This window comes from Sander vitreus, chromosome 9 (genome assembly GCF_031162955.1).
Source record: "Sander vitreus isolate 19-12246 chromosome 9, sanVit1, whole genome shotgun sequence".
Classification (NCBI taxonomy): domain Eukaryota; kingdom Metazoa; phylum Chordata; class Actinopteri; order Perciformes; family Percidae; genus Sander; species Sander vitreus.
This window is the reverse complement of record NC_135863.1, coordinates 812389-826273: the sequence shown is the minus strand read 5'-3', so window position 1 is coordinate 826273 and position 13885 is coordinate 812389. Positions and strand designations below refer to the sequence as shown.

Sequence of the window (13885 nt, the reverse complement as noted above, 5' to 3'; positions counted from 1 at the left end):
CAGTGTTTTCTGTTGGAGATGGTAAGTCCCTTTTGGCTGGATTTTGGGCTTTTTCACTTTGTAAACCTATAACGTGCACAAAAAAATATATATAACACAATAAAGGAAAGGGAAAAAGCCAAAAAGCATAATATGAGCACTTTAAGAATGAACTGTAATCTGTCAAAGCAATCATGTTTTCTTTTCAAAGTAGTATTACTGTTTTCTGATGCAATGTAATGCCGCAAAAAGTTTATATTTAAAAAAAACTGCAGAAACAAGTAGGAATACTGAAACATAAACAACAAAGAGAATCTAAGCTCAAAGGTCCACTTATTTGTTTTTAGAGCTTTCATCTGCATCTCACGCTGTTCGCTGCAGGAAACAGAGCTGGATGTAACTGAGCGTGTACCTGTGTTGCTGGTGCCTGATTGGTACCCCGAGGATCCCGAAGACAGGTCAGCGCCGAGTCTCACTGCCCGGTTACCGTAGCTCATATCCCATAATGCACTGCTCTCCAGCAGACTGGCCCCGGCTTTCAATGCGGAGCCGGCATCCAGGCCGCTGCTGAAAGGTGAAGGCTGGTATCCGTTGTAGGAGAGAGGCGGGAAGGCAGAGGAATCGGGCTGCTGCTGGGAGAACGGGAAACCCTGGAGAGGTTTGGACTGGGGAGTGGAAAACCCTGGAGACGAAGATACATTTACATAAAGTAAGTACATGTAAATACAATTAAATATCAGTTAATAAAGGAAAGGAACACTGCACTGCAAAGTCTGAAAGACACTTAACCCTCGTGTTGTCTTCCCGTTGACCATGAACTTGTGTTCCTAGTGGGTCAAAATTGAAAATTAACTTTTTCGGACATTTTTGTCACTTTTTTTCGATGCTTTTGTCACTTTTTTTAAACGTTTTTGTCACTTTTTTTTTTTTAAATGTATGGTCAATAAACCTAACTTACATGACATTATACCAAATATATGAGTTAAAAAAATATGATACATTATTTTTACTATTAGTTAAAGGTGCAGTAGGTAAGCCTTATAAAACTCCCTTTCTGTCATATCTGCTGAAACTGACCCTATGTTCCAGTAGAACTACATGAAGCAGGTCATTAAAAATAAATCCAGCTCCTCTGGCTCCACCTACAGCCTGGAGTAAGATTAGCAAAAATCCACCGCTCCCTGTTCAGATGCACCAATCAGGGCCGGGGGGGGGGGGCTTAGGAGACAGTTTTGGGCTTTAGCAGAAAGGGGGGAGGGACTGAGAAGTTATTGATGTTCAAATTGTTTGGCTAAGTCCTGGATCTTCACAATCCTACCTACGGCACCTTTAAGATCAGAGGATGTTGAGTCTATCACAGACTGTCAAAGTCTAGTCAGGATACGGTTTTGAAACCATTTAAGCATTCTTTTAAATGCTATAAAATTGAATAAAACACACACAAAAATAATCATTAGTTTTGTTTAAATGTTGTATGTTATTTTTGGGCAATTTGGTTCAAAGAAACCCAGATTTCTGATATTAAAAACTTTAAAAATGTGGACAACACAAGGGTTAAAAAAAGAGAGTGTTAGCGAGACACAAAGGAAACGGAGAGAGAGATTAAAAGACTTCTTTTGACGCAGTGAACGAGTTAGTCAGGCGGTTGAGATTCAGTCTGGTTTGCAGTTTCTCAAAGCTCCATCCCTCATTAGTGTTTAGAGATCACAGTAAATCCTTCTCAAGCTGAGTGCTCCGGGTTCATTAAGCATCAAATGAGGAGCAGTGATTTAACGAGAAAGAGAAGAGGAGAAGAGAAGAAAGCCGGTGTATCTGTGTGCAGCATCATTTACATCAATAATCCTCACACTGATGCATAGACAGCTGAGACTGTGAGTTCCCTGAGCAGCTCCTACAGCAGCAGACTGCTGCACCCTCAGTGCAAGAAGGAGCGCTACCTTAAGTCCTTCATTCCAGCAGTCACACTCTTTAATGCAACATCATAATGTAGCACTGCTAGCTGTTTCTGCAATATGAGCCATCACCAGAGGTGTCAAGTAACAAAGTACAAATACTTTGTTACCTTACTTAAATAGAAATTTTGGGTATCTATACTTTACTGGAGTAATTGTTTTACAGCAGACTTTTTACTTCTACTCCTTACATTTTCACGCAATTATCTGTACTTTCTACTCCTTACAGTTTAAAAATAGCCTCGTTACTCCTATTTCAGTTTGGCTTGTTTTCATTCCAGCTTGTCATCGTTCCAAAAGACACACACACACACACACACACACACACACACACACACACACACACACACACACACACAAAAAAACCTATCCAGATAAATCGCGTCATCCGGATAGAGTGAATGTGATTGTAGTTGGATGAGAAGTATAAACATATACCATTCCGACACCCTATTGGTTTGTACGCACAGACCCGGTGCTAATACGGCACCGGTGCCTTAACGACCGTTATCTACCGGACCGAATAGCAATGAGGATTTCGGTGCCTTATTTAGGTGCCACTTAAATGCCTGCGCTTCTCTCTGATGCTCCGAAAACGGACGTTAGAGGGAACTGAAACATCGCCGCACGGGACGCTAGTTAACACTACACAGCAGCAGGTAACGTTAGCCTACCGTTAGCTAAAGGTAAAGCTTACCTGTGGCTAAGCTCTTAATGACATTTTTTCCCCCTTACTTTTAAACTTTAAGTAGTTTTGAAACCAGTACTTTTACACTTTTACTTGAGTAAAAAGCTTGAGTTGAAGCTCTGGCCATCACTGGACAATATTCTGCACTATACAATTTATTTATTCATTACTCTCTGTTACCTTCAACTGTGCAATATGTCATCTCTACTCATCCGCACCTTACTCATCTGTATATCTGTGTATATATACTGTCTGTTTATATAAGGGTGTTCATTGTGTAAATATGTTTGTTTTATTACTATTATTACTGATTCTATTTTTTCTATGTCTTATACTTTATGTATATTTTTTCTCCCACGTCTACTTAATGTGTATTTGTGTTATTCTGATGTGTGTAAATCTTTTTCTTTTGAGCTGCTGTAGCACAGGAATGTCCCCAGTGTGGGATTAATGAAGTCTATCCTCTCCTATCCACAGCTAATCCTTTTTGGATGTTCAAACATATTTCTACTGAGCAGCATCACGGATAAAAACGCTGAGTTGTTGCTCTACTTCCTATTAGAGGTAAGGTCATAAATCAACCCCTTCTCACACAGAGGATCAATCTGCCTTCCTTTCTGGAGAACTTTAGACTTTGGTGCCCTCCAGTGGTAGCATCACCCAGCCTCACGCTCATCTCGGTGATGCTTGAACGACATGTGCTTGACTTGAGCTACAATTAATCTACATACAGTACATGTACAATGTAGAACTTTATGTGAAGTATAATTTAAACAATAAAAAACACAGATCCCTTTTTCAATGCCACTGCAGCGGAGGACAGACATTGTTTATTATGTGAGCTAGCTGAAATTAAGAACGAGATCCATTTTTTTTGTTTTATTGCTCTGTTTACGAGGACATACGGGATGAACGTCCTCTATTAATGATATCGTGGCAGACTTTATTCGCCAAGATAGGCGGAGAAGACAGAATACTTAAGCTGTAAAATGTCATGTTATTTCATTCGCAACTGAAATGTTGGGGTCTTACAAACGCGTGTGGGTTGGGCACTTTGTGCGCAAGACACGGAAATAAAGAATCAATCCATCAAATCAAACATGTCTGAAAGCTGTTGAAGCGCGACACCTTGCGGTGAAACCGAGACGCTTCTCTGAAAAGCTCTCATGTTGGGTCCAAGCGCTGATGCCATGCCAACTCAAGGGTGTGGATAATTAGGGTCGTTTTTTAAATTGTTAAATACTGTCAGACTGTCTGCTTCCATTGCAAGACAGTATGCACAAGGAAGCTTCACAGGATTCTCAGTCCTGTCAGATTTCACCTTTATTCTGTCATTTAGTTATGTTTTTCTTCGACTCTGTTGTCTAACTTACTGTGAATGTGCTAATTGCACTGATCTGCCTTGCACTGTACTCATATTTAAATCCTAAAATCTCAGTCTATTGACCGATATTGCACTATTCCTTCCCTCTCTTTTGTATATTTTTTTGTAAAATTGTAAAGTCTATTGTATTGTTATACTGTACACTATTTGTTTTATATTCTTCCCGTCAACTCTGTTTTTATTCTTAATATGTGTTGTACTTTGAGAGCAAAGATTACCGGAGTCAAATTCCTTGTTTGTCTACACAAACCTGGCCAATAAAGCTGATTCTGATTCTGAAATCTACGAAGAAAGATATGTGTCATGACTCTGGAAGTTTAAACTTTTAAAGTGGAGTAGCTGGGGAAGACAGCAGAGCTGACGAACACTCACATGATTTTGTCGACTTATCGTTTAGATGATTTATCGACAGATCTGTCAAAAACAATCATGCAAAAGTACCTTTTAATCTTGTTGTTGTCACAGATGTGCTGATAAGTTTCTTTGATATCAGATATTTGGCATGAAAAGGGATTAAAAAAAAAAAAGACTAAAGAAAGTCGACTAAGACCAAAACGAGGCATGCCTGGAAGACAACTCGATTTAGGATGTTGGCTAGAAAATCTTCATCATCTACTCCAGTGTGTGAGTGCAGAATAAATGATTACACTGTTCCCCTAAAGTTTCCTGAAAAACGATGACTTGACATTGTGCTTACATGCTGCAGAGCGTTATCGAACTTCAAACACACGATTAGTTTACACACACACACTTCCCATACACACACTCATGCATGTGCAGCCGGACCGACGCACTCTCATTGTCTCCCAGCTGCCTTTGTAACATCTGCAGCTCCTGATGCACCTCAGCCAGGGAGAACCCCACTCCCCGGTTGCCTGGGTAACGGGTTTGCAGGGTTGGGGGGTGAGGATGGAAGGGCACAGGTGCCCTCTGGGGGGAGGAGGGGGAGGAGAGGGGAGGGTGGAAGAGGGTAGAGGGGAAGACTGAGGTTGGAGCTGCGAGGAGAGGAAGAGAATCCAAAGCACAAGAATGAAAGAGAGAAAAAGAGAAACACAGCAGCAGCAGCGCAGATGTGTGTGCTGAAGGTGTAATAATGCAACACATAACTAAAGCCCGATTCGCACGGGACTATATTACCATGGGACCTGATGTGCTTATCACCCCCCCACGTCTGTGTTTCGAGCGGCGCGTTCCCACGGGATAAGCAAAGTCTGTATTTTAATGGAATTTACTGACATCATTCTGTGCATATGATGTCAAGGCTTCGTCAAAACATTCCTTTATATTTGCCAACGCAGGCAATACAACAAGTCTACTAAACGATGATATGGGTTGCTCAACCCTACCCTCTAATACCACACACAGAAGCGTTTATTAAATTAGCGCCCCTAGCGGTGGCAGGAAATACGACCTTATATCTAAACCAGACAATGTAACGGCCGTGGTTTTAAACATGTTATCAACGTTGTGGAACGGTCACAGTTAGAGTTTAGGCACAAAAACTACTTGGTTATGTTTAGGCACCAACACTTACAAGTTAAGTTTAGAAAAAGATTGCGGTTTGGGTTAAAATGAGATGCTACTTCATTTCCGGTGACGAAGAACGGGACACGGTTCCGTTTGTTCCAACAAACGATGAGTTTGTGCGAATCACTGTTTACTTTTATTTTCAAACGGGATATGAACCCTGGTCTCCTGGGTGAAAGTCCTGTGTTTGTTTGACCCATTGACCCCCCCCAACTTGCCTCCTTACCGGGACGCAAATTTACGAATCCCACTATGGCCACGCTTAGACCCACCCTACGAAGCAGCTTGATTGGTTGGGGTTAGGATAGCCGATTGGTCAGGGGATAGGACTTGTACAAATCCGGTTACGTTACCTTGCGTAAGCATGGACGCCTGGCCAATAGTAGTATGTAAAGGGCGGGTCTTGGCGTGGCCATAGTGGGATTCGTAATATTGCTACCAGAACATTTGGCACTCTTATACTTACCTCCTGCTTTGCTCCCATTATAATGACTATGGCCACTAGAGGGCGCCGCCACTAGAAACGTAAATACAGGTTGTATTTTCTGCTTGAACAAACGACTTAGGTGTGCGTTTGTCAGGGGAGGACAGTATCCAACCCCAAATCACAGAGATGACGACTCGTACGGGACTAGTAATATCACATTAACTCTGTGTTTGGCGCAATACGGTAGGTCATTTGCAGAGGAACTTTTACTCGACAAATTACAGACATGGCAGATTTGCACGGGATTAAGATGACAGACGACCTCCGCAATGATTACAGATTACTAGAGGTTCCCCAGGTAATACTAGTCCTGTGTGTATAGGGCTTAAGTTACAGTCTGGGCCACACTCAGGAGCCCATTCCTACCTGTCTGACTCGGCATGTCTGCTGCGGGTTTGTGTGGCGAGCTGGGGCAATGCATGCTGGGACAGCTGAGGCAGGACTGGGCTGTGTGGATGGACGAGGTGATGGATGGAGGGACAGATGGATGACGTGACATGATGCTCACACTGTGAGAGTGGCTGCCTGGAAATGAAAAGAGTCGGCTGTCACCAGAGGAAATGATGGATGGAACAGAAAACAGGCGTACGTGTCTGTGTGTTCCACCTCGAGTGATTTCTGTTATTTGTAATGAACAGAGAGGACATGATTGCATTGGTTACTTCTCCCTCCACACGTTCTATGCATAGACTGTAAAAATAGTGGACGTAGCAGCCGTGACGTCACCCATTGGTCGCTTTCAAGCTTGGAGTTTGTCACCATCTTAGGGCTGGGCAATAATTCAATGTGATAATTTATCGTCTTTCAGTGGATCATATCGTGAGGAAATCATATATCGAGATATCGTGATGTACCATTGTGTTGTCTAAATGGATAATAACAAGCACATACTAACTCAATTTCGAAAAAAAAAAGAATTGCAGATTTATTTATTTGTCTCTATAATTTCACTTCTGTCAAAACTGTTTACCACATTATTGATGAACTATCTAAAATCACACTGTAAAAAAAATATTTTGTGAAAGCAACAATCGTACAATATTGTCGCAATATCGATATCGATGCGTTTGGTCAAAAATCTGATTTTTAGATCTTGGTTTTTTGAACCAAGCCAGGGTTGTTTATGGCGCTGCGCTAAGCTAAACGCTAAAGATGGAAAGTTGCAGATTTTCAACCCTTGTGAAGCGAGTCATCCAGTGGAGATTTACCGGCGGGTAAACGCAGACCTCCGTGTACTGCTACAGTTCATCTGAACGTTTTTTTTTATCTGAACATTGGCAAACTTTCCCTTAAGTTGCCAGCTAACGCTAGCGGTAGCTAGCTAGCTAGCTTGGTTGGTTGGCAGAACAAGACATTTTTAGACGACAAAAATGTTCTAGTTAACTTTGATGAAGTGAAAACACAGTGAGAGGGTCAAAGTTTAAGAATAAAACACGGACAGCACCCAAAAACAGTTTGATGTCTATTTTAATGTCCACAGTGTTAGCATGGTTAGCATTGCTAAGCCTCTGTCCTGATTGACAGGTCCTAAAGCATCCCCTGCTTTATCGTCTGTTTAAAAATAAACAGGACCATAATGAACTAAATGAACATCATGCTGTGTTGAAGAAGACTTGAAAACTAGCGATTCAGACCATAAACTCATTATGAAAATGTTTATCGAGGTAATAATCAAGTGAGAAGTACTTCTTTTAGGAGCCGGTGGAGTCGCCCCCTGCTGGAAGTTACAGAGAATGCAGGAGCTTCCCAGAAGCTTCGTCCATTATTTATTTATTTTTTTTACAGTTTATCGTGCTATGCAGCAGTGTAAAAACACACCTGAAGCTGGATGATGTGTGTCTGGTTCTCACCTGTGCCGACTCTGGTGGAAGAGCGCGTGTCCTTCTGACCGAGCTCGCTGGCAGCGTCCACGTCGGAGCAAAGATCCAGCTCCCCGTTGGTGGATCCGTGCTCGTCAGACACATAGGAGATGCGATCCGATTGGTCGGTGGTGTCGGAGAGGGCGTGGCTGCTGCAGGGCGTGTCAGAGCGGTGGTGATGAGGATGATGGTGGTGCTGCTGCTGGTTTAGTTTGGAGCGGAGAGATTCGATGATCTTGTCCTTCTGCTGCAACTCCTTACTGAGCCTGAACACAAACACAGAGTAAATATGAATGTGTTTTAGTTATCAATCAAGTCAATCTATTTCATTTGGGGTGGCAGCAGCTCAGTCAGTAGGGGAGTTAGGTTGGGAACCGGAAAGTTTTCAGGTTCAAGTCCCCATACGGACCAAAGTATGGTGGTGGACTAGTAGCTGGTGAGGTGCCAGTTCACCTCCTGGGCACTGCCAAGGTGCTCTTGAGCAAGCCAACGAACCCCCAACTGGTCAGGGCGCCTTTCCACGGGCAGCTCCCTCACTCTGACATCTCTCCATTAGTGCATGTATAGGTACTGAGCCTGTGTGTGTAATTCAGGCCTGTGTATAACAATAACAACAGAGTGAAAACATTGTAATTTATATATTATAATTATTATTATTTAAAGGGATGAGCAATTTTTATCGGCAATCACATCGGTATCGACTAATGTTAGGCATTGTTTTTATACATCAGCCCGATGAGCAAAACTGGCCCGACGTCAACAACCAATGATTATTTCTGTTGTGTCAGGGCGGCGCTGGTGTTTGTGTGTGTGTGTGTGTGTGTGTGTGTGTGTTGGCCGAAATAAATGAACCTTTAATGCACTGGGAATGTAAATCCAGGTGTAGTCTGGCTCAACGCCTGAACATCCCTCACCTTCCGCTCTCTGTGTGTTGCCGTTCTCAAACTCTGTTCGCTTCGGGAAACAACAAGAAAGTTGGAGCTAACAAGCAAATGAATGTTTACTGCACCGACAGAACATGCGACGGCTTCATTAGCTGCCCTGTGATGTATGAGGACATATGAGAATGTGGAGCATTAATGGGTAAGGATGTACACAGTGTGTGAGCCACCTTCCTGCTGATCGGACTCTCCCATCGAGGCTTAGCTGACTGCATTGCGTAGGGAAGTAGGGAAGCCTCTTAGTGACGTAAACATACATGACACTGCATCACGTCACACAGACTCACACTTTCCCAAGAATTGCATCGCACGGACTCACACTTTCCCAAAAATCACATCACACAGACGCACACTTTCCCAACAATAACATGTTTACACTGATGTGATGTGACTGAATGGAAAAAATGGAAATGCAGCCATCCAGAGGCTGAGTGTCCCCTACAGCCGATCTAATTAGCAGTGACGTGTGTGGACACAGTTGCTGTGGTGAAGGTCATTTATCTAAATTGATTATGTACGTGCGCACACACACACACACACACACACACACACACACACACACCCCCCAGAACTTTTCCATCTGTCTTTCCAAATGACCCTTCTTATTTCTTGTATTTTCTTGTTCAAAACGGTTGTCACAGGGGGCAACCAGCTATAGCCTGACTTTGCCCAAAGTTAAAAACTTAAAAAAAGACACAGCAACCAACACTTTCTCTCACGTTCGGTCTATATTAGGCTACATCTACACTATTACGTTTATTTTTAAGCAGTGTTTTGAGACAAAAATGATCTCGCTCCACACAAGAGTTTTAGCTCCAGCAGCCAAACTAATTGTCTTCTTTTTTCCAACACATCTGACAACACATATCACATGACCATGTAGTATGCCAGTATGTCGTTTTTAAAAACCTCTAAGTTCTCATGGTCACCGCCTGTGTTTTCATGTTTTCATGTCTTACTTTTGGAGTTGTGCGAGCAGCGCCCTCCTCTCCCTGTCGGTGAGTTTCTTCAGCAGCAGCAGCTCTCTCTCCTGAGCCTTCCACTCCCACAGAGAGAAGGAGAACAGGGAGTCTCTGTACAGTGGGCTGCTTTTCGACAGCATCGCCTTCCACAAAGGAGCCATGAGCCCCCTGCTTACCCTGGCCGAGTCGACGGCCCTCTGCCTGGGCTATTGACTGAGCATCCCTCCCCTCCCTCTCTCTCTCTCTCTCAGACTCCTGGGTCTTTTAAAATGTTCTCCGTTGCCGTTTGTCCTCCCAGCTGTGTCTCCAGAGGCGACCGAGCGCGGCTCATTGGCTGAGCGGCTGAGGTCCTGACCCCCGGACTGTGTGTGGCAGCAGGTACAGTGGACAGGCAGAGCGTGAGCGAGGGATAAAGGAACGGATGGAGGGAGAAAGGATCGTGTAAGCGATCAGGTGAAAAGCAGAGCCAATCCTCAGATTACGTTTTGGGTTTCCCGCGGAGATTTACTCCCGTGTATGGGCTGGGACCACAGGTGTTAACCCAAATAGATCCCAAATGAGACTCTAAAGACACAAAGACAAGAATGTGGAGGGTGCAGACGGAAGCCAGACAGACAATTACATATTGATGCCTAACACTGAAGATGTAAAGACATTGGCTGCAACAACCGGATGACGTCCAAACGTTGAAATGTAGACCCAACAGCCAGATGGTTTGATGACAGGACTATGTGTCTTTATGTGTTTTTAACAGGTATTAACTGTCTGGCTATGAATGCTTTCTGTTTTTTTTTTTTTTTTTAATGAGCACACTGCAACTTAGCAACTTAGCTGCATGGCAATAAAGTATTAACTCTTGAATCTTGAACAGCCGCCAACATACATCAAGAAAATTATATTCCAAGTGCTGCTCAGATAAAAGCGCAGTTTGGAGATTTTACACCAGCAGCATTTCATTTAAATTATTATTATTATAATTAGCTCCGTTGTGAACAAAGCACTAACTCAACTGCCTGAGGAGAGTTGCACATGCACTTTGCGTGTCCTTTTCTCTCTATCTGGTTAACATCTCTGCTAAATTTAGTGTAGTGACGAAGGAGCAACAAGAAAAGGGAGAGGGATGTGCGTAAGAAACGTCCGGATGTCCTGATCCTGGGGGCTTGTGTGTTCACGCTGCAGTGGCCGTCAGAGAAAGAGAGAAACAACAGGAGCTGAATGAACGATCACCCACTAAGCAGCGCTTCCGTTTTTTTCTTCTGTCCACCTGCAGAAACGCGTAAGCTTCCTCTCCGCTGCCAGGGCGAACTCCTAAATAAGTGATGCTCTTCTTTTCAGGATTTGTTGGAGGGTTATAAAACGGGAAAGTATGTCCCACGTTGGAGGAAGAAGAAGCTTCTCACCAGAAGAAAACTTTACGTCCAGGTTAAGCTTTGCAGAAAAATCAAAGAACTGATACTCGAGGAATAGCAGATCCATTCAAATCAAGGCTGCAGTATTTATCTGCCTCGAAATTAAAAATGAATCCAGGTTTCTGATGAGTAAATCTTACATCATACAGATCAGAGCTGGAGGTTTAGCATCATGTGCTGCTCCCGATACACTGAAGCAAACTGATGCCCTCCTCTGAGCTACGTCCTACCCTCATATTTTCCCTCCCCCTCTCTCTCTCACTCCCTCTCTCTCTCTCTCTCTCTCTCTCTCTCCCTCTCCCTCTCTCGCTCTCTCCCCCCCTCTCTCTCCCCCCTCTCCGTTTAGCTGCTAATGACCCATTTCCCTTCCCACTGTAAGTCTTAATAACTTAACCTGATTAGAGCCAATGTCACCACGCTCTGAGCAATGCAGGCAGCAAAAGCCTCGGCAGCATTACGCCATCAGTGCGATCACAATCGCACTGTATATTCAGACATACATTCATCCACGTAATGTCGCTTTAATTCCGCCACAGTCAAGGAAAACATTGGCTAACCCTTTCCTAAACCGGTTTAACACATAAAGTGATGAAACATTTGCCCATTGAATTTCTGTCCGTTTTTTGTGTGTTCCTTTTATCTGGTGTTGTTATTTGTTCTCCTTGTATATTTGTTAGCTGGGGTGTGTGTGTGAAAGGTGCTCAAAGACTGAGATGGCTGGTCACGTGGTAAACATATACATTGTCTCGAGAAAGCCTGGCATAGGAGGAAAAAAAAAGCTCTTTACCGAGATGATCTAGATGATATTTTACTTTTATTCATTTTTTAGTTTTTTGTTGTCTGTCACTCGTGTATTTACCCACATGATTTGTATATGAGAGACTGGAAGATGTCTGGTAAATAATGGTGTCTTGTAATCCCTTATGGGATGGGCCAAATGTTTGGCATGACAGAAATGAAATAAAACTAAAAACTATTTAAAGCTATAGTGTGTAGTTTCTGTAATTGCTGGAATTGTGCTGCCTGCACAATCCGCAAGACATGCGCAAGATGTTCACGCATTCGCAGATGATAATCCTGTTTTACGACGGCACGATCTGTTCCACGCTTGTGCACCTTTGCACATTGGGAATTTCATTCATTTCACAGCGCTCCGGTGTTCGTTTCGAAGTTAAGTAGGCCTAATACCATACAGCAATGAATCGCAAAGGGGAGCGTGGAGGAAACTGAAGGTCTGCAGTGACAAAAAGACTCAGACTACATTCCACATGGAACCAAAATGGTGTATGTTGTATGTAACATGTAACAACTCCTGTATTATTTTGGATTGGCAACCACGTAAACACCTCGTAACGCATAGCGTGAGCTACATTTAAAAACATCACAACATCCCCACACTACATAACAATGTGGCCACGGCGTAGTACACAGACATCGATATGCGTTTTTGGACCAGTGACAATAAGTACTTAATTATAGTGTAGAGAAACGGTCACGTTTATGTGCATATCGGATCGTGCAGGCTGCACAGACTGCGTACTGACAGCAGCCATATGATACGAGCCAGGAAAAGCTAGTTTATTCTCTCCTCTGTGACAGTAAACTGAACATCTTTGAGTTGAGACAAAACGAGACATTTGAGGACGTCATCTTGGGATTTTTGGGAAATACTGATCCACATTTTTCCTCATTTTCTGACGTTTTATAAACCAAATTAATCCAGAAAATAGATTAATCGACAATGAAAAATAATCGTTAGTTGCAGCTCTAGTTCAAATCCTAAAACACTGGTTAAGGAAAAGATCATGAACACTTCAAGCCACTCCCATCTGTTCCTAAACCCACTGAGTGCCTGGACATAAAGATGTTTATCTTGCTTTAGTTGTTACAAGAGTTGTTTCCTTATGTTCAATAAAAAAAATGTTGTATCCTATTTCTTTCAAAGTGAATTCGGTGTTTAAACGATATTAAAGTCTGGGGTATGTGAGTCTGGGGTGTTATTTTTCTGTATTGGAACAGCTTGTTGTGGATTATCGCCACTTGATTGGGTGCGCATCACATACAATATGTCACACAGTCTTAGTGTGAATTAAGTTAATGCATGGCTTAATGCACGCACGCACGCACGCACGCACGCACGCACGCACGCACGCACGCACGCACGCACGCACACTGTACATTCAGAATCAGAGAGTCTAAATGAGATGGTTGTCGCAGAAACATACACGATAATTCTCCGTATCACATCTGGTCGGCCATCTGCGCAGCAACAACATGATGTTAGATTACTGCAGGCCTTTCTCTCCCTCTCTCTCTCTGTCTCTCCCTCTCCCTCCCTCTCTCTCCCCCTCTCCCTCCCCATCTCTTTGTCCTTCTCTCCCTCTCTCAATCTTTCTCTCTCTCTTTGCCCCTTTATCTCTCTCTCTCGCGCCCCCTCCCTGTCTCTCTCCCCCACCTCTCTCTCTCCCCCTCCCTTTCTCTCTGAGGGGAAACTATTTATTCAAAGAGAACTGTTTGTTTATCGTGGTTTGACCCAGCACTCACCCTCTCTAACAGCCATCCAGCTTAAAGGACCAAAACACGGGTCGACATCTTCATCTTTCAGCTCACTTATTTAAAAACCTGTCAGTGTTACGTTTTCTACCTTTTAGGCATTTGACTCTTCCCATCTCACTCAGGTATGACTCATGTTGTGAA

General features: G+C 43.3%; 1 protein-coding gene across 10 annotated transcripts in view; it reads right to left on the bottom strand.

The window, feature by feature from the left end:
* The window catches only part of pde4dip (phosphodiesterase 4D interacting protein), a 139728-nt gene that overhangs the window by 10432 nt on the left and 115411 nt on the right, over window positions 1-13885 (bottom strand). For 9 of the 10 annotated variants that reach the window (XM_078258284.1, XM_078258285.1, XM_078258286.1 and 6 more), the window contains 3 exons: window positions 7868-8142; window positions 6384-6542; window positions 392-661 (listed from right to left, as the gene is read on the bottom strand). In XM_078258284.1, the coding sequence (XP_078114410.1) occupies window positions 392-661; window positions 6384-6542; window positions 7868-8142 (704 nt within the window). Of the gene's footprint in view, window positions 1-391; window positions 662-6383; window positions 6543-7867; window positions 8143-9776; window positions 11370-13885 lie in introns of those variants that run through there. The other variant, XM_078258288.1, reaches the window with a different exon arrangement.